The 23258-nt window shown below is 46.4% G+C and overlaps 1 protein-coding gene across 5 annotated transcripts in view; it reads left to right on the top strand.

The window, feature by feature from the left end:
- Nucleotides 1-274: 274 nt before the first annotated feature.
- The window catches only part of ZNF236 (zinc finger protein 236), a 106531-nt gene continuing 83547 nt past the window's right edge, over nt 275-23258 (top strand). For 4 of the 5 annotated variants that reach the window (XM_048218521.2, XM_026496498.4, XM_048218522.2 and 1 more), the window contains exons 1-3: nt 276-621; nt 15608-15750; nt 17000-17164. In XM_048218521.2, coding sequence (XP_048074478.1) covers nt 567-621; nt 15608-15750; nt 17000-17164 — 363 coding nt within the window. In that variant the 5' untranslated portion in view covers nt 276-566. Of the gene's footprint in view, nt 622-15607; nt 15751-16999; nt 17165-23258 lie in introns of all 5 variants that reach the window. The other variant, XM_048218519.2, reaches the window with a different exon arrangement.

The raw sequence follows: 23258 nt of genomic DNA, 5'->3' as shown, positions 1-23258 counted from the left end.
GAGGGGGGCCGAGGGTGACCACAGGCCGCCCGCTCCCCGCAAGCCGGCCGTCGGGGCCAAGAGGTATTCAGGGTGACCACGGGCTGCCCGCTCCCCACTCATGCCTTTCGTCGGGGCCGAGGCGGACCCACGGTCATCACGGACCACCCGCTCCCCGCAGGTCGGCCGTCGGAGACAGCGGTAGCCAGGTGACCATGGCCGGCTGTCCCTCTGTCCGCACCAGGCCCGAACGGCGGAACGCGCATGCGCACGGCGCCGCTCCCCGCCCCCACCTCGCGCCCGCGCCCAACGCCCCTAACGCGGCCCGCCGAGTCATGGAACCCGCCGAAGTTGGTGCGGTTCTAGCTCTCCCGTTCGCTCAGTCGGGCGACTTCCCCCCGTGAGGCCCGCGGGCGCTCAGACGGGGTTTAGCGGCCGCCCGCCCGGGCCTCTCCGCCCGCCTCCGCCACTCGGCCGGGCGCGCGCCGCGCCCCCGCGGCCGGTCCCCGCGCGTGCGCGCTCCGCCGAGTGTATGTGTGTGAGTGTGTGTGCGGCCGAGGGGTGGTCCGCCGCCGCCGCCGCCGACGATGCCGCGGGGCCGCCCCCCGAAGCCCAAGGAGAGCAAGGCGCGCGGCGACACCGGTAAGCGGCTCTGGCCCGGCCGGCCGCGTTGTGCCGCTCCGCGCGAATATAGTCCCCGGATGCGGCGCGGAGGGCGCCGGGAGCGGGCCGGGCCGGGGGCGGCGGGCCGGGGGCGGCCAGCGGGGTCGGGGCCGGGGTCGGGGCGGGGGCCGCCGCCGCCGCCACAGCCGCCGCCGTCGCACGACTGGCGGCCGCGGGGCGCGGGCGGAATGATACCGGCGCGGTACGGCGGGCCCCTCCGCCGGGCTGGGCCTACTTTCCTGGGCCGGGCGGGCGGCGGCGGGGCCGGGGGCGAGGTGCGCGCCGCCGCCCGCCGCCCTCCTCCCTCCTCCCCCGGCCGCCCTCCTCTCTCGGCCTCCTCCCTCGCCCTCCTCCCTCGCCGTCCCCTCTCGCCGTCCTCCGCCAGCCCGCGGGGATCCGGCCTCCCCGGCCCGCCCGCCCAGCCCGGCGCTCCCGGGCGGCGGGAGGCCTTCCTGAGGGAGGCGCCTTCCCCGGGGCGGGTTTCGGGGCCGCCGGGCCGGGCCGCCGTCTCCGGGGCCCCGCGTCGCGTGTGCGGGCGGACGGGCGGACGGTCGGCGGGGCCTTCCGCACAAGTGGGCCGGAGGGAGAGGCGCCCCGGCTGGGCCTGGTCGCCCTGGACTGCCGAGTGCGCGCTCGCTTGCGCGGCCCCGGCGGGGAGGCCCGGGAAGGACCTCGGGCGCGCGGGCCAGCGGGGGCGGGCCTGGCGGGCTCCTGCAGGGGCCGGGGAGGCTGGGGGGACGGGGAGGCCGCAGAGGCGGCTGCGTGTGAGCTGGGGCCGGGAGTGGGGATGGAGGGGATGGGCTCCTGGTACTCGTCCCCTCGCTGGCGGGTTCCCGAGCTCGGGGACTCCGGGGTCCCCTGCCCCTGGGGAGGAGTAAGTGGGACTCACTGGAGGGCTGGGGCCTGGCGGCGGGCTCTGCTTTTCAAAACGGAGAAAGGTCAGATCTGGGAGCTGCAGATCAGAGTGTTTGATTTTGCCCTTCATCGCATTTAGGAAGAGAGGGGCGGACTGGGAAGTGGTGTGAACTTACTGACGGGACGGACCCAACTAGGCATCATTACTGCTGTTCTCTTAGCCATCAAGTTAGCAGACACGTAATTAAGGAAATGTTAGAATAAAGAGCATATGCATTTCAGCAAGACTCGACACACCTCGCCTAGCTTTTCAGGAGCTGAGATGTTGGCTGGGGAATAACGCAGGTGTGCGGGTTCCTAGTTGGACGGTAACAGCTCAGAATCCGGATTAGTGGCTGCTGGTGTCTGCAAGGAGACCCTAAAAGCCTGTCACTGCTCCCGTGTTGGCCTTATTTTGTTAAGTGTTTTAATTTTTGTTGAGGTTCCTTCTGCCAGAAATAATGTAAGGTGCGGTGCCTCTCAGTTACTTGGAAGAAGGTGTAGCTTAGACCGTGGAAAATTTGCATCGACTTAAGGCTGGGAACATAATCCCCCAGTCTCTCCCATCTTCCCAAATGGCATCACAGTTCACCTGGGTTTTCAAGCCCCAAACGTAAGAATTTTCTTTCTCTTATTCCTCAAGACGATTCATAATTAGTCTTGCAGCTTCTGCCTCCAAAATGTATTTCCAGTCAGCCCTACTCTTCCCAGGTCTGGTGCTCCTGGCTGGTTCAGCCTTCCTGTCTCCAGGTGGCCTTCTCTGGGAGCCTCTCACTGGTCCCAGGTAGCCTTGCCCTATCATAAGTCCATCACCCTCCTCCTGGAGGAGCTCTTTAAAATGTAGATGAAATGGCCACACCCTGATTAAAACTCTTCAAAGGATTTCTCATTCCTTAAGGTAAAATCCACATTCCTGTGGGATCCTAATTGATCTGGCCTTGTGGAGGGCTCCTTTCCCTCCGGCCTTGCTGTAGTATTCTGTTCTCTGGGATCCTGGTGGAGGCCACATTTGTGGTGAGTTGAGGCCTGTGCTCTTCCTTTTCTGAGAATCCACCTGCCCTTGCTCATTCCTTAGGTCTCAGTGCTTCAGCTTCCTGAGAGGCCTTCTCAAACCTGTCTGAAAATAACTTCACCCCAGTCTTTCTCTGCCACTGTGGTTCTCACAGTGTGGTTCCTGGAGATGCTTGGAGGGCTCTGCAGAGTAAATATTTTCATAGCAATACTGTTTGGTTATTTCACTCGGTTAGCATGTGCACTAATCGTACGAAAACTATTAGGGTTAAAATTGCTGACGCCTTTGCAGGAACACAGGCGGCTGCGGCACCCAACTGTGAAGCTGCGGTGTCTTCGTGCATTTCACTCCAAAACAACATACTGAATATATTCCAAGTAAAATGATTTGCAGGAAAATAGAACACAACATACTGCAACAGAGAGAATGCAGAGGCAGACATGAGGATCCACTTGTCTTCTACTAAGCCAGACTTTAAAAAGATTTGTAAAAGTAAAAACTCTTCTTACTGCTCTTTTGGCGGATATATTTTTCATAAAACCGTATTTGCGTTAACATACAATAGGTTTGTTTTTAAATGAATATTTTAAAAAGTGCTCAGTTTTAATTTCTAATAAGGCAAGTGACGATATAATCTGTATACACCTAAGGTCTTTGGGGGTCCTCAGTAATATTTAAAAATGTAAAAAGACCCCGAGATCAAAATGTTGGAGGACTGTTGCTCTGTCAGTTCACTGTCATAATAATGTCCCTCATTATCTGAAATGATTTTGTTTTCTGTGTTACCATTATGAATTGTATTCCTAAGAAGAACCTGGAAGGTCGGTGGGGCTTTTTACAAATGGGGGGAATAAAGTTCAGAGAGGTTAAGTGATTTGGAAGGTCCACCCAGCTAGTGCCAGTGTTGGGATTTGAGTCCAAAGTGTGCATTTTATTATTTTGTCTGGATAAATATAAAGCCCTACATATGGGTTTATGAATTTATTCAACAAATATGTTAAAGCACTTCCTGTGATGGGTGGGCAGCGCTAAGGGCGGGGTCACAGATTTCAGCACCAGAGAACAGGATCTCTGTTGTCCTCTTGAGGACCATGATGATGGCGGGAATACTGTGGTGGCGGGAATACTGTGGCAGCAGATCGCAGACACTTGAAGTCTAGGATTCCCAGAGAAAAGGATGTCAGAATGGAGACCTCAAGAAGAGATGAGGAGGAGGCCCACTGAAAAACATTTCTTGGAATAATAATTCGCTTAGAACATAAGTACAGTAGTCACCCGTCTCCGTGGTTTCAGGCCCCTGTGGTCTGGAGCAGGTGGTGCTCTTTCTGACATATTGTCAGAAGGTCACGGTAGCCTAACCCTGTGTCACAGTGCCTCGCTTGACGTCCCAAGAAGAGGGGTTGCGTGCAGCACAGTAAGAGACTTAGAGGGAGAGAGACATTCACTCAACTTCTACAGTGTGTTGTTGGAGTTCTCTGTTGTTACTGTTAATCTCTTACTGTGCCGATTTCTGAGTTAAACTCAATGATAGGTACGTGTGTGCGTGTAGGAGAAAACAGTACAGCTAGGGTTCAGCACCCTGCGGTCTTGGGCATCCACTGGGGGTCTGGCAGTACACCACCTGTGGATGGGCTCCTGAGGCAAAGGAAGTGGGGGTCAATGGGGGCCGTGTTTATTGGGCACTTGCTTGGTGCCTGGCACTGTCCTGGGTATATAAAGAGTGAGATCGGACTTTTTCTTTATAGTACTTATTTTAGTTTACTCTTACTAAGTAGTAATGTGACCTTGTTGGTCTTGTGTGGTTCCCATTTGTTTTTTCCAGCGCGGTGGTACAGATTTTTTCCCCGAGCTTATACCTTTAGCCGGCCTCCTGCTCAGTTTTTGTTTTCTGTCGGAGGAATATTTGTAATACTTCATTTCCAGAGAGCTGAGACAAACAGACCTTGAGCCAAATGAATAAACAGTCCTCTCTCGCTCAGATGATCAGTTCGGGCCATTTTAGCCGTGGGTGACATTGGGAACTCTGCTTTTCTCCAAGGGGGCTCGACTACTAGGATGAGAGCTAAGAGCCGTGCAGTTTCGCATACAAGGTGGCAGGGGTGCTGCCAGGTTTCAAGGTGACTCGTGCTTCAGAACTACTGGCAGGGACGAGGGGAGGACAGATTCTGCATAAACTAAAAACTTTCTAACAGTATCGGTGTCCAAGGATGTTCATTCTCCGTAATTGAACTTTCTAGGTAGGGAGAGACTTGGACTTTATGGTATTTTGAGGACTTTAGGTAACACATCAAATTTAGAGATTTTATGATCCTGGAATAAAGTAGTGAGTTAACAGGAGTTCAGAATCTTGGTCTTTCCCACAATAAAAGAAAAATATTTCATTATAAGGATTTATTAAAAAAAATCTTGGTCTTTAACACAAATACAGCCTGGGAAAACGATACGAAGCTCTAATTCTTCGTGAGATGAAGTCAATTCAGCAGTTTTTAAAATCGTGCTTATCCTACACCAGGGTCTTTCTATATTCTCTGTGTACAGAAACCGTGTCTGTGCCAAGCAGTTGGTGTTTCCAAATTACTTTTTAGTCTTAGAATTTATTACCCGAAATAATTCAGCAAGGTCTCAGGTGGTGGTTTTCACTCTTGGCAAACATGATGGAATTACCTGGGGGAGATTTTGAAGATCCCTATGAGCAGGCCTTGAGTCCAGGTGTCTCTAAGCCTGTGAGGTGGGACCCAGGCATCGCTGCTCTGAGGGCTGCCCGGCGGGGCCGCCGTGTGGGCAGGGCTGCACACCACTGGTCTGCAGCAAAGCAGTTCTGGTGGAAGGGCAGGAGATGGAGGGGTTCAGCAGCCCACACCACTGCGGTGCCTTCGCCCGAAATCTTAGCGGAGTTGAAAACTATTGCTTTAGTGGATTAAAAGGAGTATTTTGTATAATAGGCGGCATGAGCGGACAGTGTGCTCTTACTACAGGTCAGACAGCTAAGGCGAACTCGGGAATCAGGTAAAGGTAGTGGGTGACCGGTAGTAGTCGGGTCTGGGGATTTCCGAGAATTGCCGAGCTCTCGTTTGGTCCGCAGGGACACGCTCCTGCTCTGCTCCAGGCAGTTATTGCCATGGCTTAGGATTTTTCAAGAAAGCCAGATGTCTGCATTTTTTTGAAACCTTTATTATTGTATTTTAATAATTATGTTAATTGAATAAAACATCTACAGAGAAAAGTGCACAGGCTTTGATGTGCTTCTTGAATTTCCATATGTAACCAGCACCCAGGACGTTGGCAGGATCTCCAGGTTTGTTCGTTCCTTCCCAACGACTGCTGCCCTCCCTCTCCGGCTCCCCTATCCTCTTCTGATACCACAGGGTAGTTTGACCTGTTTTCAAACTCAATTGAATTCATAGTGTGGACCCTTTTGTTTCTGGCTTCCTTCATTCAGTGTTTGTTTTTATGAGATTATCCCTGCCATTATTTGGCAGAAATAGGTTCATTTACATGGTTTTATATTATTCCATATATAACGTACTGTCAGTTTATCCTTTCTACTGAAGGTACCTGAGTTGTTTCCAGTTGGGGGCTCTTACGTACACGTGCTGCTATGAATTTCTGCATTTCTGGGTCATAACAGACACTGTCAAACACAGTTTTCCAGTGAATGTACTAGCTTCTCCTACCCACGGTGTCGGAGAGTTGCATTTACTCTGTCCTTTTTAGCATTTTAGCCCTTCTGGTATGTGCAGTGTTATTTTGATTTTTAACTTGCAGTTTTGTGCTAATAAAGACCTTATATCTATTAGCCATTTGTTCTCGTTTGTGAAACTATCATTTAAATCTTTTCCGATTTTCCTACTCGGTTGAATCTTTTATTTATTTTTTATTATTTTAGTTAATAGACTACTTTTTTTTTTTAAATAATGATTTTTTATTATATTATGTTAGTCACCATACAGTACATCCCCAGTTTTCGATGTAAGGCTCGATGATTCATTAGTTGTGTATAACACCCAGTGCACCATGCAATATGTGCCCTTCTTACTACCCATCACCGGTCTATCCCATTCCCCCACCCCCCTCCCCTCTGTAGCCCTCAGTTTGTTTCTCATAGTCCATAGTCTCTCATGTTTCATTCCCCCTTCTGATTACCCCCCCTTTCTTTATCCCTTTCTTCCCCTACTGATCATTCTAGTTCTTATGTTCCATAGATGAGAGAAATCATATGATAGTTGTCTTTCTCTGCTTGACTTATTTCACTAAGCATTATCTCCTCCAGTGCCGTCCATGTTGTAGCAAATGTTGAGAACTCATTCTTTCTGATTGCTGAGTAATATTCCATTGTATATATGGACCACAACTTCTTAATCCAGTCATCTGTTGCAGGGCATCTCGGCTCCTTCCACGATTTAGCTATTGTGGACATTGCTGCTATGAACATTGGGGTGCATATGGCCCTTCTCTTCACTACGTCTGTATCTTTGGGGTAAACACCCAGTAGTGCAATGGCTGGATCATAGGGTAGCTCAATTTTTAACTTTTTAAGGGACCTCCACACGGTTTTCCAGAGTGGCTGTACCAACTTGCATTCCCACCAACAATGTAGGAGGGATCCCCTTTCTCCACATCCTCTCCAACAATTGTTGTTTCTTGCCTTGTCTATTTTTGCCATTCTAACTGGCGTAAGGTGGTATCTCAGTGTGGTTTTGATTTGAGTTTCCTTGATGGCTAATGATTTTGAACATTTTTTCATGTGTCTGTTAGCCATTTGTATGTCTTCATTGGAAAAGTGTCTGTTCATATCTTCTGCCCATTTTTTGATTTGTTTATTTGTTTCTCGTGTATTAAGTTTGAGAAGTTCTTTGTAGATCTTGGATACCAGTCCTTTATCTGTAGTGTCATTTGCAAATATATTCTCCCATTCCGTGGGCTGCCTCTTAGTTTTTCTGACTGTTTCCTTGGATGTGCAGAAACTTTTAATCTTGATGAAGTCCCATAAATTCATTTTATCTTTTGTTTCTCTTGCCTTTGGGGATGTGTCATGAAAAAGGTTGCTTTGGCCGATGTCGTAGAGGTTGCTGCCTATGTTCTCCTCTAGAATTTTGATGGATTCCTGTCTCACATCGAGGTCTTTCATCCATTTGGAGTTTATTTTTGTGTATGGTGTGAGATAGTGGTCAAGTTTCATTCTTTTGCATGTAGCTGTCCAATTTTCCCAGCACCATTTATTGAAGAGACTGTCTTTTTCCCACCGGATGTTTTTTCCTGCTTTATCAAATATTAGTTGCCCAAAGAGCTGAGGGTCCATTTCTGGGCTCTCTATTCTGTTCCATTGGTCTATGTGTCTGTTTTTGTGCCAGTACCATGCTGTCTTTGTGATCACAGCTTTGTAGTACAGCTCGAAATCCGGCATTCTGATGCCCCCAGCTTTGTTTTTCCTTTTCAACAGTTCCTTGGAGAATAGACTACTTTTTATAGCAGTTTTAGACTTACGTTAAATTGGGCAGATAGTACCTAGTTCCTGCATACTCCTTACTCTCCCCCCTCAGGCTGTCCCCTGTTATTAACATCTTGTGTTACTGTGGTACATGTGTAACAATTAGTGAGCCAATTTTGATACATTATTATTTAATAAATTCCATAGTTTACATTAGGGTTCACTGTCTCCATAGTTCTGCTTGCTCTCCTGGCATAGTTGGAATCATACAATATGTAGCCTTTGCAGACTGCCTTCTCTTACTAAGCAATATGCATTTAAGATTTCTTCCTGTGTCTTCAGGGCTTGACAGCTCATTTCTTTTTATTGCTGAATAATATTCCATTGTCTGCATGCACTAGAGTTTATTTACATTGGAAGGATATGTTGGCCGCTTCTGGTGTTTGGTAGTTATAACTTGCTGTAAACATTTGTGTGCAGGTTTTCAGCTCATTTGGGTCAATGTTGAGGACCACTGTGCAGGATGGTACAGTGAGACTGTGTTTAGCTTTGCAGGAAATTGCCAAACTCCTGCAAAGTGGCTGGGCCATTCTGCATTCTCACCCGCAAGGAATGAGAGTTCCTGCTGCTCCACATCCATGTCCACGTTTGCTTGATTTGATTGATTTTTTAAAAATTTTAGTCTTTCTCATAGGTGTGTCCTGGTATCTCATGGTTTGAATTGCAGTTCCCTTATGAGATATAATGTAAAGCATCTGTTTGTATGCTTCCTTGCCGTCTGTCTGTCTTTGGTGAAGAGTTCTGTCTTTTCATTATGGATGTGTAGGAGTTCTTTATATGTGCCGTATAGGAGTTCTTTGTACTTTCCTGTTCACTCTTTTAAGGGTATCTTTTCACGAAAGAAGTTCCTAATCTTAATACTGTCTCATTTATCAGTCCTTTCATGTTTAGTACTTTTGGGACCTGTGTAAGGAATCTTTGACAATTGTAAGATCATGAAGACATTTTCCTATATTTTCATCTAGAAGCTTTATTGTTCTACTTTTCACCTTTAAATTGATAATTCGTCATCTACTGTTAAAGGGCATTTGCATTGTTTTTATTTGCTGGCTGTTGTAAATAATGCTTCTGTGAGCATTTTTAAACATGTGTTTTTGGTACACCTACGTACACATTTCTGTGGGGCTATACCCAGGAGCGGAATTGCTGGGTTACAGGTCTGTTCAGCTTTGGTCAATGCTGCCAAATGGTTTTTGAGAGATTGTAGTGATTTTCATCCTTTCTAGTGGAATATGAGATTTCCAGTTGCTCTGCATCCTCCTCAGTCCTTGTTTTTTTCTCTTTTTACTTTTAGCCTTCCTAGTAGATGTGCAGTTTACTTTTCTAAAACAGTATTTTTTGTTTCATATTTATCATACCTTGGATTTTCACAGCGACCCCGTAAGTACGCAGGATGGAAATCATCCTCATCTTTGGATGAAGAGTGGAGCCGAGCAGCAGATGATCTGCTTTGCAGAGACCTTAGGAACCACTTGGCAGGACTGACATTCCTAAAGCTCCTGACTCCCAGCCCTGCTTTCATCACCATCTCCCTAATCTGTGACCAGTAACCCATGTTTTAATCTATAGATACCATTTTTTTAAGATCTGTACATTAAACATAGTATCCCTGTGCATACATACTTCATTGGAAATTGGGGCAGAACCTTGGCCTGGGCTCTGCACGGTGGTCTGTGGCACCCTTTAGCTCTACGTGATTGTTGCTGCAGTGCTAACATAAATTGTACGTTTGTGGAGACGAGACACAGAATAATGGCAGCAAATAGATCAACAAGAAATTATTCTATTACATATAGAAAATTAGTTTTTTGCATTGTCTAAGGACGCATTATTCTCAGCAGTACACTCCCGGATTATTCTCAAAAAGGCCCTGTTACTTTTAGGCCTTGGGCCTCCAATTATTTTAGCTAGGGGGGGAGGCTGTACTACTGGAGGTATTATTTTGTTATAATTTTAACACACCATGGTTTTGTTAAATTTGGATAATGTATATGGTGTCTAAATATACATCCACCTGAGTTTAAAGTCTTCTTTAGAAATAAAAATTTACAGGTAATAAAAGCAAATATTTGAAAGAGGATTGATATTCCTTTTAAAAATAAGAGACAGTGTAGTAATAGGCTTGAAAGGGAAACTCCACACAGATACAAATACTGACGAAGTGGGCATATTGAAAGCACACCTGGGTAAAGGTGAACTTTACTGTGGGAACATGAGCGACCTGACCCTGTTAGGGACCATTTGGTGAGTCTCTGACGAGGTATTTATCTTTGACTCTGTGTCACAGATAATATTTCCTATCATTTATCATGAAACCAGTATCAGTGTTTCAGACTCTAATTGTCTCATTGAAACTTCTCATGGTTTTGACAAGCAGGGTACTTTGGCTTGACTCTCAGTTGAATGTATTTTATACTGAAAGAACCTAAACAGAGTTAGGCTTACAATTGATGTAAAATATTGTTGATAAAATCCAGGTTCATGTGCTGTTTTTACAGTAGGCTCAAGGTTGAAATTGGGGTCTCATCTCAGAAATCATGACCTTGAGAGGCATGGAAGCCTGATTAATAAGGAGAGAGCCTTGAGTTATGAGTTGAAAATTACTCCCAGTTCTGCCCTAATTGTGTGATTTTGACCAAGTGGCTAAAGTTCTCTGGGGTCTTAGGTTCCTTAGCTATACAACAGGGGGAATGGAGTGTATAACTCACCTTTTCCCCCCAAGTAAATTGTATTTCTTTTTTATCTAACTCCTTTTGAATAGGTAATACATTGTAATGCTTCAGAATTTAAGAAAAATGAAAAGTCCCTCTCCTAGCCCTATTCCCCAGATAGTTACGTTTTTTACAGGTAACCAATGCTATTACTTTTTTCTGTAGTTTTACAGGGGTATTTTATGCACATACGAGCACGTCTGTGGTATATCTGCCCCACCCTCCCTTTTTTTTAAAGGAGTGACGCACCTAGAACATACTGCTTTTTTCACTGACTACATTTTGAGGATTACTTTTTTATATGAGTACATTTCATTTCCAAATGAATAGTTACTAATAATAAATACGTTTGAAAAAATAATGGGCGAAATTCAAAAAGTGCCAGTCTTCCCTGGTAGTACACCTCCCTGGGTGCAGGCACCTTTGAGTTGACAGATGTTTGTTCCTTCTTAGAGGGGAGCAGGTGCTTGTGGCTGGTGCTATGAACTCGAGCACTTTCTTTTCTGACAGAGATTCTACGGAGAAAATAATGTAGATGCATTTCAGCTAGCTCCTGGGAACAGCCAAATGGCTAAGGAATATCTGTACCAGATGAGAATAGTTAGTGGGTACAAAACAAGCTGGACGGATACTAACTTAGGTAATTTTGAGGTGAAGGGCATGAGTCAGGCTACAAGCAGAGATTAGATATGCTGGTCTTGGGTGCTTCGGACGCCTGGGTAGAGACCAAAAAAGTCATTAGCTTTCATCTTATCTCTGACTATTCGGTAAATATTTGCTAGGTGCTCAGGATGTGCCGGGCTTTGTGCAAGGCTTTGGAGATACAGTGACCAAGTAGAAAGGGCTCACGGGCCCAAGCACTGCAGAGTTTTACCTGAAAAAGTCCAGCTGTGCTTAGACCTGAATGCTGACCAGTGTGGGAGGAACAGGAGAAAACAGGAGAAAGGAGAAAAGAAGAAACTAGAAAACAGTAAAAATAACACACACACACACACACACACACACACACACACACACGAAAGTAAAGAGGAGAAAGCATGGTAGCTGAAGTGGGACCCTTCTTGAAGTAGGGGCAACAGCTGTCAGACTTACCGAAGGTCTGTTTGGTGACCTCGGAAAGCATCCTAATGTCAGAATGGAAAAGCAGAGAAAATGCCTCCATGGTTAGAGAGGTGGGCTCTCGGGGACAAGATGTTGGAAGACGGGGACCTGGGTGGCTCAGTCGGGTAAGCATCTGCCTTTGGCTCAGGTCATGATCCCAGGGTCCTGGGATCGAGCCCCACATTGGGCTTCCTGCTTAGCAGGGAGCCTGCTTCTCCCTCTCCCTCTACTGCTCCCCCTGCTTGTGCTCTCTCTCGCTGTGTCAATAAGTAAAACCTTAAAAATTTTTTTAAAAATGCCTCAGCAGGATTTATGGGTAGCTGGGATCTTCAATGCATAGTGCTTAAGGATTTAAGTCAGGAGACGCAAGTTAGAGTTAAATCAGTGGAATGCTATAAATGCAATGGGTTTTGTTGAATCATCGTGTCATAGAGAGGCGTTGTGTGTAAGAGATCAACTTAGCAGGGTGGCTGGCTTAGTCAGTGGAGCGGGCGTCTTGATCTTGGGGTTGTGAGTTTGAGCCCCACATTGGGTGTAGAGATCACTTAAAAATCTTGAGGGAAAAGAAAAGTTCATTTTAGCTCTTTAGATCAGAGATAAGGACAGACCTTTGCCATTAAGATTTAGCTGCTGGGGCTGCTTTGCTGCGCGCGCTCCTGGGAGAAGAGCAGTTCATCAGACCGCTTGTCCAGTCCCCACTGTGGACCGGGCCTGAATGTCGCTGTGGCAGAGATGGTTACGGAGGGGCGGCTAGGGCCTTGGGTGGCAAGGCTGAGCATTAAAGAGATGGCCGTGTTCCTAAATCGTGGGTAGACTCGTCTCAGTAGCCTCAGGAACACTCGCCTATTTTAATCTGCTCAGCTCTGAGACAGGCTTTCTGATTTGGGGGTTGGCTGATAGTTATTGTTTTATACTATTGAGAATCTCTGCGTGAAGAGTTAAATTGATTTTGAAACGAGTCTTCACATTTTTTTCAAGAAAAACAAAGGTGCTCAAACAATTTTTGATCTTTGCAATCAGTTTGTGTTTACATTCGAGAGTGAATTTGAGTTCTTGGTATCAGGAAGGGTGAGCGGTTGAAGAGAATGTGGTCACGCCTCTGTGTGTGTGTAAGGTGACTGTCGGGGAAACCGGCTGGAATCAGCCTAGAGTCTCCCTGCGTTCCCGAAACCTCACAGTGACCCCTCCCCTGCCGCTGGGGGCGGGCCGAATGCTGTCCTGGATGAACTCCTGGATTTGAGCACTGCTGAATGCACGGGGCCCGTGCTTCTGTTGTGTGTGTGGAGGGGGGCTGCAGAAAACACCTGTTCTCATTCGGGAGGCGTCAGGAATTGTGGTGTCACCATCTCACGGAAGTTCCTCTGGCTGCTCCTAGGAAATGCAGCCGTGCTCAGGAGGGCACCAGGAGGCGGCCGTGGATCTGGCCAATCTTACAGGGCTCCCTGGCCCTCAGAAGTCTGGCGGCCTCTGTGGCTGTGGCTTTTACCCTCCCCAGCAACGGGCGATGCCTGGACAGGGAGAGTTTGCATGAAGTTTTCACAGGGCTCGTGGATCTCCCGAAGCGTGTCCTAAGGATACATCAACTTCGTAGACCTCTTTTTGGAAAACACATACCCTGGGGACCAGCAATTTGAATGAGCTTGAAGAGGTGATGGGCAAGAGGGGTTTTATTAAGGCCTTGGACGCCACCCCCACAGAAAGCAAAGTGTGGATGAGAGAGCCCACCTCGCCCTGGGAGAAAGGCTTGGACTTCTCAGTGCAGAGAAAAAGCACAGTTACAAAGTTGTTCCCCCAAAGCAAAGTGAAGGTCTGGAGATGCTGTGGATTTTAAAATTATGCACAACGTGTAAACTAAAGCATGTTTTTTTTCCCCTTCAATTACACTTTAATTTGAATTAGCATTGTTTTAAGTTTGTCTTTGAACCAAATTAATACTGTATTATCACTGCGGGAAGGGACTTAGTGAAAATGTGATTTTATTATGTTTTGAGCTTTGTTAAAGAGGGAAATCTTGTTTCTTAAGATAAAAATCTTTTTTGGAAAAGTCTTAATTCATAAGCAAAACAATGTCATTTTTGGTTTTAAATGTATAGTTTCTTATCTCTTAGGGTTTTATCTATTGGTTGCAGTTAATTATATCCTTTCTCATTTTGGGGTGACATTAAGCAGTTTCAACATAGAGGCTGTGGACATTGTTTCATTCTACATCCTGAAATTGCCTTTTAATTTTGCTTTTTAGTGAGGAGCTCTCTCATGACTGTGTTCAGCCATTAGGTGGAAACACTCGCTACTGAATTTTTAAAACACAATTTTCAACAGATATTTTACTTGAACATTCTCAACCTCTAAGCTATTTCTTTCCATAGTATTAACTTTCCCAAAAGGAGTACTATACCAGTTGATGTGGTCCCAGCAATCATTTCATTGGGGCCCAGAGAGCATAAAACATTTTGTTACTAATTTAATTAAAGTGGAAATTTTGAATACATGGCCTTTGGATAGAATGTGGATACAGTGAGGAATAAATAGAATATAAGTTACGTGTATCTTTTCTGTGGTGGCCCATTCTGTTTCTGGGTGAAGTTGTTCTATTGAATTATATTAGTGTTTCTTGAAACTGCAATGTGCTTTCCTCAAGGATCTGCTGTAAGAATTTCTGAAGGGGGCTCCAGCCTTCTCCTTGGCGCTCTTCTCCCACCTCCTCTGTGGCCTCTGCCACCTCCCGCCTGGAGAATCTCTCAGTTGTTGCTTACCGCACATGCCAGTGTAGGGGAGGGGGCCTTGTGGCCGAAGCTGGACTGCAGGCTGTTTTCTCAGAGGAGGGGATTTTAAAGGTCTGTTGAAAATTTGGAATGCCTGTGTTTACCACAAGGACGTTTGAGAAATAGAAGACTGTCCGGAGCTTCCTTGAGTCTTGAAATCAACCCTACTTTACTGTCCAGATACAAAGAATTGTATGTGATGTATTTCTCGTCTTTGTATCATTAATATGTGTTATATATTTGTGCCTAAATTATAAGACTGGGAGTTTATTATTTTACGTAACTGTAGAGGTTTAAGACATCTTTATTTTCCGAGATTCTTGATAAATTTTTGTGATTATTACACTTTTATTTGAAAATACTTTTATGTTTATAGCTGTTGACTTATGTGGGTCTATAGAAGCACATCATGAAGCCTAAGGATTCTTCAAAGCACTGTGGACAAAGGTCTTCCTAAACCCTAACCATATGGGAGAGCAGAAGTTTTTCCTCTCTGACTTAATCTCCCTCTGCAGCAGTTTTCAGAGGTAGATTGAATTAGTGAATTAGTTTTTATGCTTCTACTTGAGTTTTGTTTGCTGAGTGACTTAAGGTGAACAGTGTGGGTTGCTGATGGACTCTCAAAGCGACTTAGGGATGAAATGGGCTGTGATTTCCAGCGACTTTGAACCATATTAAGCGTGAAGGCAAGGCTGAGAGACATCATGGCTTTTGCATGTCTTTGGGTGGATGTCAACTCAGGAGCTTAGTTTCAGATTTTTAAAAAGCCTACCAGCAAGTGCTTATAATCCCGTTGTCCTGTGCCTCAGTCTTCCCAGCATTTCTCAATTCTGACTTAAAATCATGTCCTTTCAAAAAATTGAAGATATCATTAATTTCTTCTAAAATTCTCTCATAAATCTGACATAATTTGGTTTCTGAACAATAACCAAATAATTTATTTATGTGATGAGAATAACAACTGGTATTTATTGTCTATACTTATGCAATTTTATAGATGGAGTTTTAACATTGAATGCGGAGAACACTAATTATGCCTATCAAGTTCCAAACTTCCATAAGTGTGAAATCTGTCTGCTATCTTTTCCAAAAGAGTCCCAGTTTCAACGCCACATGAGGGATCACGAGCGAAATGACAAGGTATGTATTCTCAAGAGGGATGTCAGAAATGTGAGCGTTGAAACTGGAGGTATGGTGACAATCAGCATGTCAAATACAAATTTTCCTTGTAATTTAGATTTCTAAATTGTGGGGCATTTTATCTTACGTGAGTACGTCCCCCGATGCTTTGTGCTTAGTCGTAGTCGTATCCTAAGCCTTATGTTGGTTAATGAGATCAAGTGAGAGCTTGTCTAGTGAATCTCTGTGTTTAAGTTCTGTGTCCATGGACGAAGAAATCATCTGAAAACAGGACGTTCAGTGGTTCGCTTTCCCTGTGCCGCATGCAGAATTGTTGTATCTTGATGTGTTTTTCTCCAGCAGGGAGTATTATCCTGAAGTGGTCTTGCATTTAAAAATGCTATTCCAGAGATTTTAGATTGCATTTCAGCAGGGAGTAACACTGTCTTAGAGATTTGAATCCTTTTTTGCAGGGCCCCTTGTGGGCTAGGTTAAGAGTATTAGTGTCTTAATGGAATGATCTGCCTGATACATAGAAAGTGGCAGTTAAAACTACCATTAAAAAACGATCGTTGACTTTCCCTAGGTTGGGTACGCCGGTGAGGCATTTGAGGTCAGGAGAGTGCCAGGGACCTCTTCTCTAGGGAACAGGACACGACTAACTCTGGCTTTGTTTTCAGCGTGAATATGATACAGAATATATGTTCATATATAATATCACTAGTCCTGATATCAACTGGTATTACCCTCCTAATTGAAAATCTGAAAATACTGACTCTTTAGTGTCTGGACATTCAGAGAGAAATACCAGTGGTTATTTTATCTTTCTGCAAATAAGTGGCAGAGTACCTTTCATTTGGGGAAAATTTTAGACTGTGATAAGCAACTCTCTAATAATCTAGTAAACGGTTTTATGACTACTGATTTTACTTGAAGTGATTCTGTTTAGAGCAGTGGAGTTGGTCAGAAAAGAAGAGAAAAATCCACCCCAGCGAGTTGAAGTTTCTCACGTTTATTTTCATAGAGACTATATCCTGATACATTTATATGCAGCATTTTATTAAAGATATTTTCTGCATTCCTTATAATCCTTTGAGAAATTCCGTAAGGAGATCTGCCGTGTCCATTTTGGATTTATTGACTTCAGGTCCAGAAGAGACTTGAGAAGTTCCTTAGATTGTCTGTAGATTATGGTACTTGTGAATATTGCATGGCATTTATTGTGGAAAGATTGTATTTCAGTGGCTTCTTGACTTTTCTCTCCAAATAGCCACATCGATGTGACCAGTGCCCCCAAACATTTAATGTTGAATTCAACCTGACACTTCATAAATGCACCCACAATGGGGAAGATCCTACCTGTCCTGTGTGTAACAAGAAATTCTCCAGAGTGGCTAGTCTCAAAGCGCATATTATGCTACATGAAAAGGAAGAGGTAATTATTTTGGCCTATACTTTGTTCATGGATTTTTAAAGTGCATCTAATCCTTAGGGGGATTTTAGGTATCAACTAGTTTAAAAAGCCTTTTGTATAGATTTCAAGGAGTTAATTATCATTCAGTGTGCCTTGCCTAATTCTCCACTTCAGGGACAAGATGTTTCATTTCTGGCTGTCAGTACCTTAGGGCAGACACTTCAGTGTGTAGTATATTTGGAAGACCCACATGTGCCCAGGTAGGATTCTGCAGTGGTCAGAAGTAGACGCTGTCTCGCTGAAGACGGTAGTATCTCCTCACTTGGCTCCTGGATCCCCTGACTTGTGGGAATGTGGGAGAAGAGAAGAAATTCACGATGCCCCCCTGCAGTTTATACACCAAAGTGAGCGGTTCTGAAAGGGCCACAGCTGTAGTCTCTGGACCGCACTGGGGATGACAGGGCTACACTGCTGATGTGTGAGCGGGGGCTCCCTGTTGCCGGGGTGGGTGGGCCTAATTTGAAGTAAAATGGCTGTTGCTTTAAAAATATTAACCCCCATATCCCTGATTATTATTGTGTCAAATTAGGAAAATGCAAACAGTAGAAAGGAGAATATAATAGTCACCTTTAATTCTACTGTTCAGGGCTGGGTTATAGCAAACTGGTATACTTTCTTCCTGAGACAGAAAAACAAATACAGTTTTTAAATTTTGAGTTCATACTTTCTATATATGTTTGTCTCTTCTTTTTATATATGTCTTTACCTTTTAATATAAACTAATTTATTTTTATCTTTTAAAACTTATTATATAAATAATGTGTGTTTATTTTGGAAAAAAATTAGAAACTAAAGGTTAACAAGAGTAACATTAGAAGAACTAAGAATCACAACATTTGGACAGAAAGCACACATCGTCTTTCAGACTTTTTTTTTTTTTTTTTTTTGCTATACGTGCTTTCCATAATAGTTTATTTATTTAAGAATAGCTTTTTAATTCAAAAATACTTATGCTACTGTTTTGTAACCTGCCCTTTTTCCTTAATATATTTGTAAATCTATCTTTCCCCATTTCACTTACTATGTTATAAATGTTTCCCCATGTCAGCATTTTAAATTACTTTATTATTCTCCTGCATCTGTACATAGCATAATGATATGCAGTCATTTCTTTTGTTATTTAACATTTATTTATACTTTTTAAAATTATACACAGTGCATCTTTATATGTATCTTTAATTATTTCATTAGGATAGATTCCTGCAGTTGGATTTACTGAATTAATGCTACTTTTTCAAGTTCTTTGTAGAATGCCACATTATGTTCTAGAATGTTCTAGAAAGCCCGTGCTGCTTCACACCTTCTCCTGCAGAGTGTAGGTATTCCTTGTCCCACTGATTATTTTTTTGTTTTTGCTTTTGTTTTTTGAAAAGCAGAAAGTGCTTGTGTTAGGTGGTATATTGAAATATTCCGGACTGAGTTCTACATGCGCACAGTGAGAGATCCGAGTAGAGGAGGGTGCAGAGCATGATTCTCTCCTGCTGGGAGCAGCTTCTGTGCCCTTCCCCGGGCATCCGGGGCACATACACAGCTGTCTGCAGCCTGTTAATACAGGCCTTTGTCTTCGGTGAGCTGCACCTTGGCTCTTGCGACGCGTCCGCGCCTCGTGCAGCCGTCTCATTCTTTCCAGCAGCACACGGCATTACGTGGTGTACACACGTGTCATAATCCACAGGTTGCCCGGCAGACACGTAGGTGGTTTTCCGCCTTTTGTCTATACAAACAGACCAAGCTACAGTGAGCAATCTATTCATTTACAGATAGAGTCTGGTTCTGTGACTTGCTTAGAAATACTTCCCAAATCTGAAATGATCATTTCTTAAAATCCCACCGCATCTCGTAGCACAGGCCCACATGCGGTGCAGCACACGTCGGAGTGCACACCGATCCCTCTACCGCCAGTCTCTCCTTCCGGGACTCCCGCGTGCCTCCCTGCCGTCCTCCACCGTGGGGACCGGGGCCCCAGCACTGGCACGCTCGCTCAGTCCTTTGCTCTGTTCTGTCATTGTCGCTGGAGTCGTTTTGCAGTAGCCTGGCTCAGCCCACTGTAAGTCAGCCTACTGAATGTCACCTAGGATCTGAAGGACATTCGGGGCTCTTGGGTTCAGCCCGCGTCCTGTTTTAGGCCCACCCCTTTCCTGTGCGGACTGACTGCCCTTGACCTGGGTCCAGTCGGTGTGACCACAAAGACAGCCCAAAGCAGAGTGGGGTTGAGGGCGACGTGGGGGGGGGGGGGCGTGAGTTTCGATATCTGGATAGTAACTGACTATTACGAGTCAAAGTGGTACGAACACGGAGCATCAGAAGAGCCGAAGCCGCCTGTACTGTCTGCCTGGCCCTCCCAGGGTCCCCGGGGCACTGCCACCTTCTCGTGCTTCATCTTTGCCTTTGCTGTGTTTCTGTGCATGATAAGCAAATGTTCATATGCTTCCTGTTTTCCTTTTCTCGTTTATTATTAATGGGAATGTTAGAATTTTGCCTCATTAAAGATCAGTTGGTACTTTTACTTTGATTGAATTAAAGTTTTAGATTGTTACAGGGGAAAATTGAACATGTTTATAGTATTGAATCTTTATCGTCAGAACATCTCGGTGGCCGTCCACTCTTCCCCGTGTGATAGGTGACAGAAACCGGATTGGATGACAGGCACAGGGAGGGTTAACCAGATTCAACAGCCCATAAAACCCCCTGGACTTAGAAACTCCAGTGGCTATCCTCTAGGGTCCCCTCCCTCCTCGGGAGCTTTGTACTGTCGCTTTACTGTCACTCAATAAACCTCGCTGTGCTGCCCACCGAAACCCCCCCAAAAGACAAAAAAACATCTCGGTAGTGTTTTGTTCATATGGATCCAGTATGTTATTTAAATTCTTAAGTGTTCAGGATTTTTATTGCTGTCATTTAGGGGGTCTTTCTGTTCCGTGTTTGTCATTTGTCTATGGGAAAGGAGTGTGTTTTTGTATGTTAGTTTTGTAGCCTGCCATCCTACCAGGTTCTCTTTGGGGTTTCAGCTCTACAGCCTCGTCTACAAATAGATGTTCTCTTTTCACTAGCGTGGGGGGGGGGGTCTAAAATAAAATCCGCCGTTGATCCTTATAAGTCATCATACTCTGTCGTGATAGCATATCCCCCTGACTTTTTATTTTGAGAAATCTCACACTTGAAAGGTTGGTACAATGAATACTGGAGAACAGTGAATCCTTTACCTGGATTGATGTTATTAAAATTTGCCGGACACCACCCTGCCGCCCCACCCCATCGTCCTGTTACTGCTTCACCTCTAAACACTTTCGTACGTGTCTCGTGAGGACAAAGACGTTTTTCCTCATGATCACAAAACTGTCCTCAGACCCGCGAGTCACCGTTGCTGCCGTCATTCATCTCGGAGGCCCTCACCTGGAGTGAGGGGTGAGGACTTGCTGGAGGTGACTTGTGAGCCGGAGACCCAGCTCTCCCTTTGGCCTGAAGGTGAGGGCGGGAGTGAGTTCAGGGGGAGGTGAGGATGAGGTTCAGGCGGGGACCACCTGGACAGCTCCTCCTGGGCCGCAGCGGACTTCCCGTGCTGAATCCCTAAGCTCTTCCGCTCAGGCCAAAACCTGAGGGTGGTTTTTTGTTTTTATTAAGTGCTTCGATCCCTGCAGCGAGCTAGTACTTGTCTGACTAACTTAGCAGTCCCGGGAAAAGCTACCGCACTGAACTGGGCCCTGCACAGCTTTTAAACCCGGCATTTCCCGTGCCACGCTGACTTTCGCTCAGTCCCTGCTTTCAGCCACCACGGCTCCGAAACCCACCTTCACAAAGGTAGGGATGGAGCTCGTCCTGCGCCCGGGGTGCATCTCCCTTGAGAATGTCAGTGACCCTCGCCTCCTCCGTGTGTGTGTCCTGGAGCCGCGGGGCGCCTGGCCCAGTGCCTGGGACGCTGGCCCGAGAGCCTGGTTCGTCCCTGTGAAATGGAGCCACTGCTCTGTCGTCGCCAGGGGAAGACACCAGGCGGCTGGCGATGGGCGCGGGAAGCCCGCCTGGGGAAATGGGAGCGGAGCCGGGTCCGAACCGGGTACACGCGTTGTATTACATGGAACACGTGGGCCGTTGCCGAGAAGGAGCCTGGGCACCCGCGGCCAGCTCAGCGTGTGTGAAGCCCGCGTGATGGCGTGAGAGAGGCGTCAGGACAGTGGGGACGTGGGTCTGGGCTGGGAATGGGGCAGGGGTGTGCGGCTGCTCCGGTGGGGACGGCTGGGGCGCGTGCTGGCCTTCTTCAGGGTGCCCGCAGAGGGTGGCGGTGGCAGGGAGGGCTGTCCCCTCCCAGGGGCCGGACTCGCTGTGCCTCACGGTGCTGCTGCTTCAGGGCTGCCTTCTAAGATCAACTCTGACTTTCTCCGTGGCGCGAAAGGGGAACAGCAGTGATTTATCATTTCCAGAAATTCTTAGTTTCTTGGACATTAGTTTCAAAAATCTTCCCTTGGTTGTATTTTCTCTTCCACACACTTTGTCCGTCTTCTTTCCCCTGTTGTTCCTCCAGATGGCTCACCAGGAGTCCTTCCCTCTGATGACTGTCTCCTCTCTCCCTTCCTTGGCTGGTATCTGGTTTTGTGGGTTTGAAGCTGTTCAATGACATCATCTCCCGGAAGCCCCGTTGTGCAGGCAGCTGGCCTCACCTGACCCTCGGTGTCATCGGTGACACCCCAGCTGCCTTTGCCTTTCACAGTCGTGGTTGTGAGAATGTCAGTGTTCCATCATTTGACTCTTTTTCCCCCCCGCAAAAAGATCTTTGAGAAACATGTATTTCCTGATGAGTAGACTTTACATTTCTGTTACCGTTGCTGTCCTGTCTTCTCTGAGTGTGACAGACTCTGAGCTCTCAGATCAGTGAGTGATCATCAGAGAGGAAGGGGTGGACAGTCAGTGGGCTTCAGTGGAACGGGGGTCTGCAGCAGGTGGCGGGAGGAGTGAGGATGCTGGCCCAGAGCCATGGCATCTACTGCTAGGAGACGGCTTCTAGAAGCTGGGGAAAGATAGTCACCTGACTTCGTCATCCCACACCGGTGGGAATTCCTGATGGGGTTTTTCCAGGGGCAGAAGCAAAAAGGCTTTGCTGTGCTAACTTCAGATGTGAAAATGCATTGGCCTCTTGTGAAAAATAAGGCGCTCTTTTCTTAAAGGTGGTGTTAGGGCCCAGGTTCGGAGTTTTCCTCTGTCACTGGTCTGGCCTTGTGCAGTTCAGAGCGGGTGGGGCCGCTGTACCCTCCAAGGCTGTCCGGGATCCCCCCTGCCCTCCTCTCTCTCTGAATCTTACCTCTGAGATGTGGCTCAGTGAGAAGGGGGAGGGAGGGCCATGCTTCTCCTGAGAGGCCCAGTCTGCAGGTGAGAGAACACAGACCTCACCCAGAGTGGTGGGAGTGGAGTTTTTAGTCAGTGAGCCCTACGCTCGGGGAGGCAATCTAGTACTGTGTAAGAAAAGAATAGATGTTGGAACACGAGTGTTAGTCTCTTCCACGTATGTTGAAACAATACAGTTTTGGCTACCTTTTTCTGTTTGGCGTGTTTTTATTTCTCAGTGACTTGGTATGAATATGGTACATTAGTAATACTTAGAGGATGAAGGCCTGACCTTCGGTCACATGCAAAATAACCTGTAAGAATCCAGCCAACATGCAGAAGCCTTTCTATCCCAGCCCCCTACCCCCTTCCAACTGGTTTCACCCAGTTGCCGGAAGGCTGTGGAAGGCAGGAAGAAGGCTGGCAGCTGAGGGGCCTCGGGACTTGAGGGGCAGTACGGCAGCGAGCTCCTCGGGCTTCTCTTCCTGCCGTATGCCTGGACAGGTTGCTGGAGGAGCCCGTAGCCTTCTGCCAACAGGCGCAAATGAAAAAACGCTTCAAGAAACCTAGTTCCCCTGAGCCAAAACTGGCAAAAGACCGGGTTTACCAATAGAAAATCTTTTTGACGATGCCCCCCCCACTCCAGCCAAACACCGACTGAGAAACTGCTCCACCAGGCTGTGAATGGTCTGCCACCCCATCCTGTCCCGTTCCTCAGAGACAGGTGGCCCTCTGATCCCGG

The sequence above is a fragment of the Ursus arctos genome, unplaced genomic scaffold (assembly GCF_023065955.2).
Source record: "Ursus arctos isolate Adak ecotype North America unplaced genomic scaffold, UrsArc2.0 scaffold_17, whole genome shotgun sequence".
Taxonomy (NCBI): Eukaryota; Metazoa; Chordata; class Mammalia; order Carnivora; family Ursidae; genus Ursus; species Ursus arctos.
This window is presented reverse-complemented; position numbering and strand designations above follow the sequence as displayed.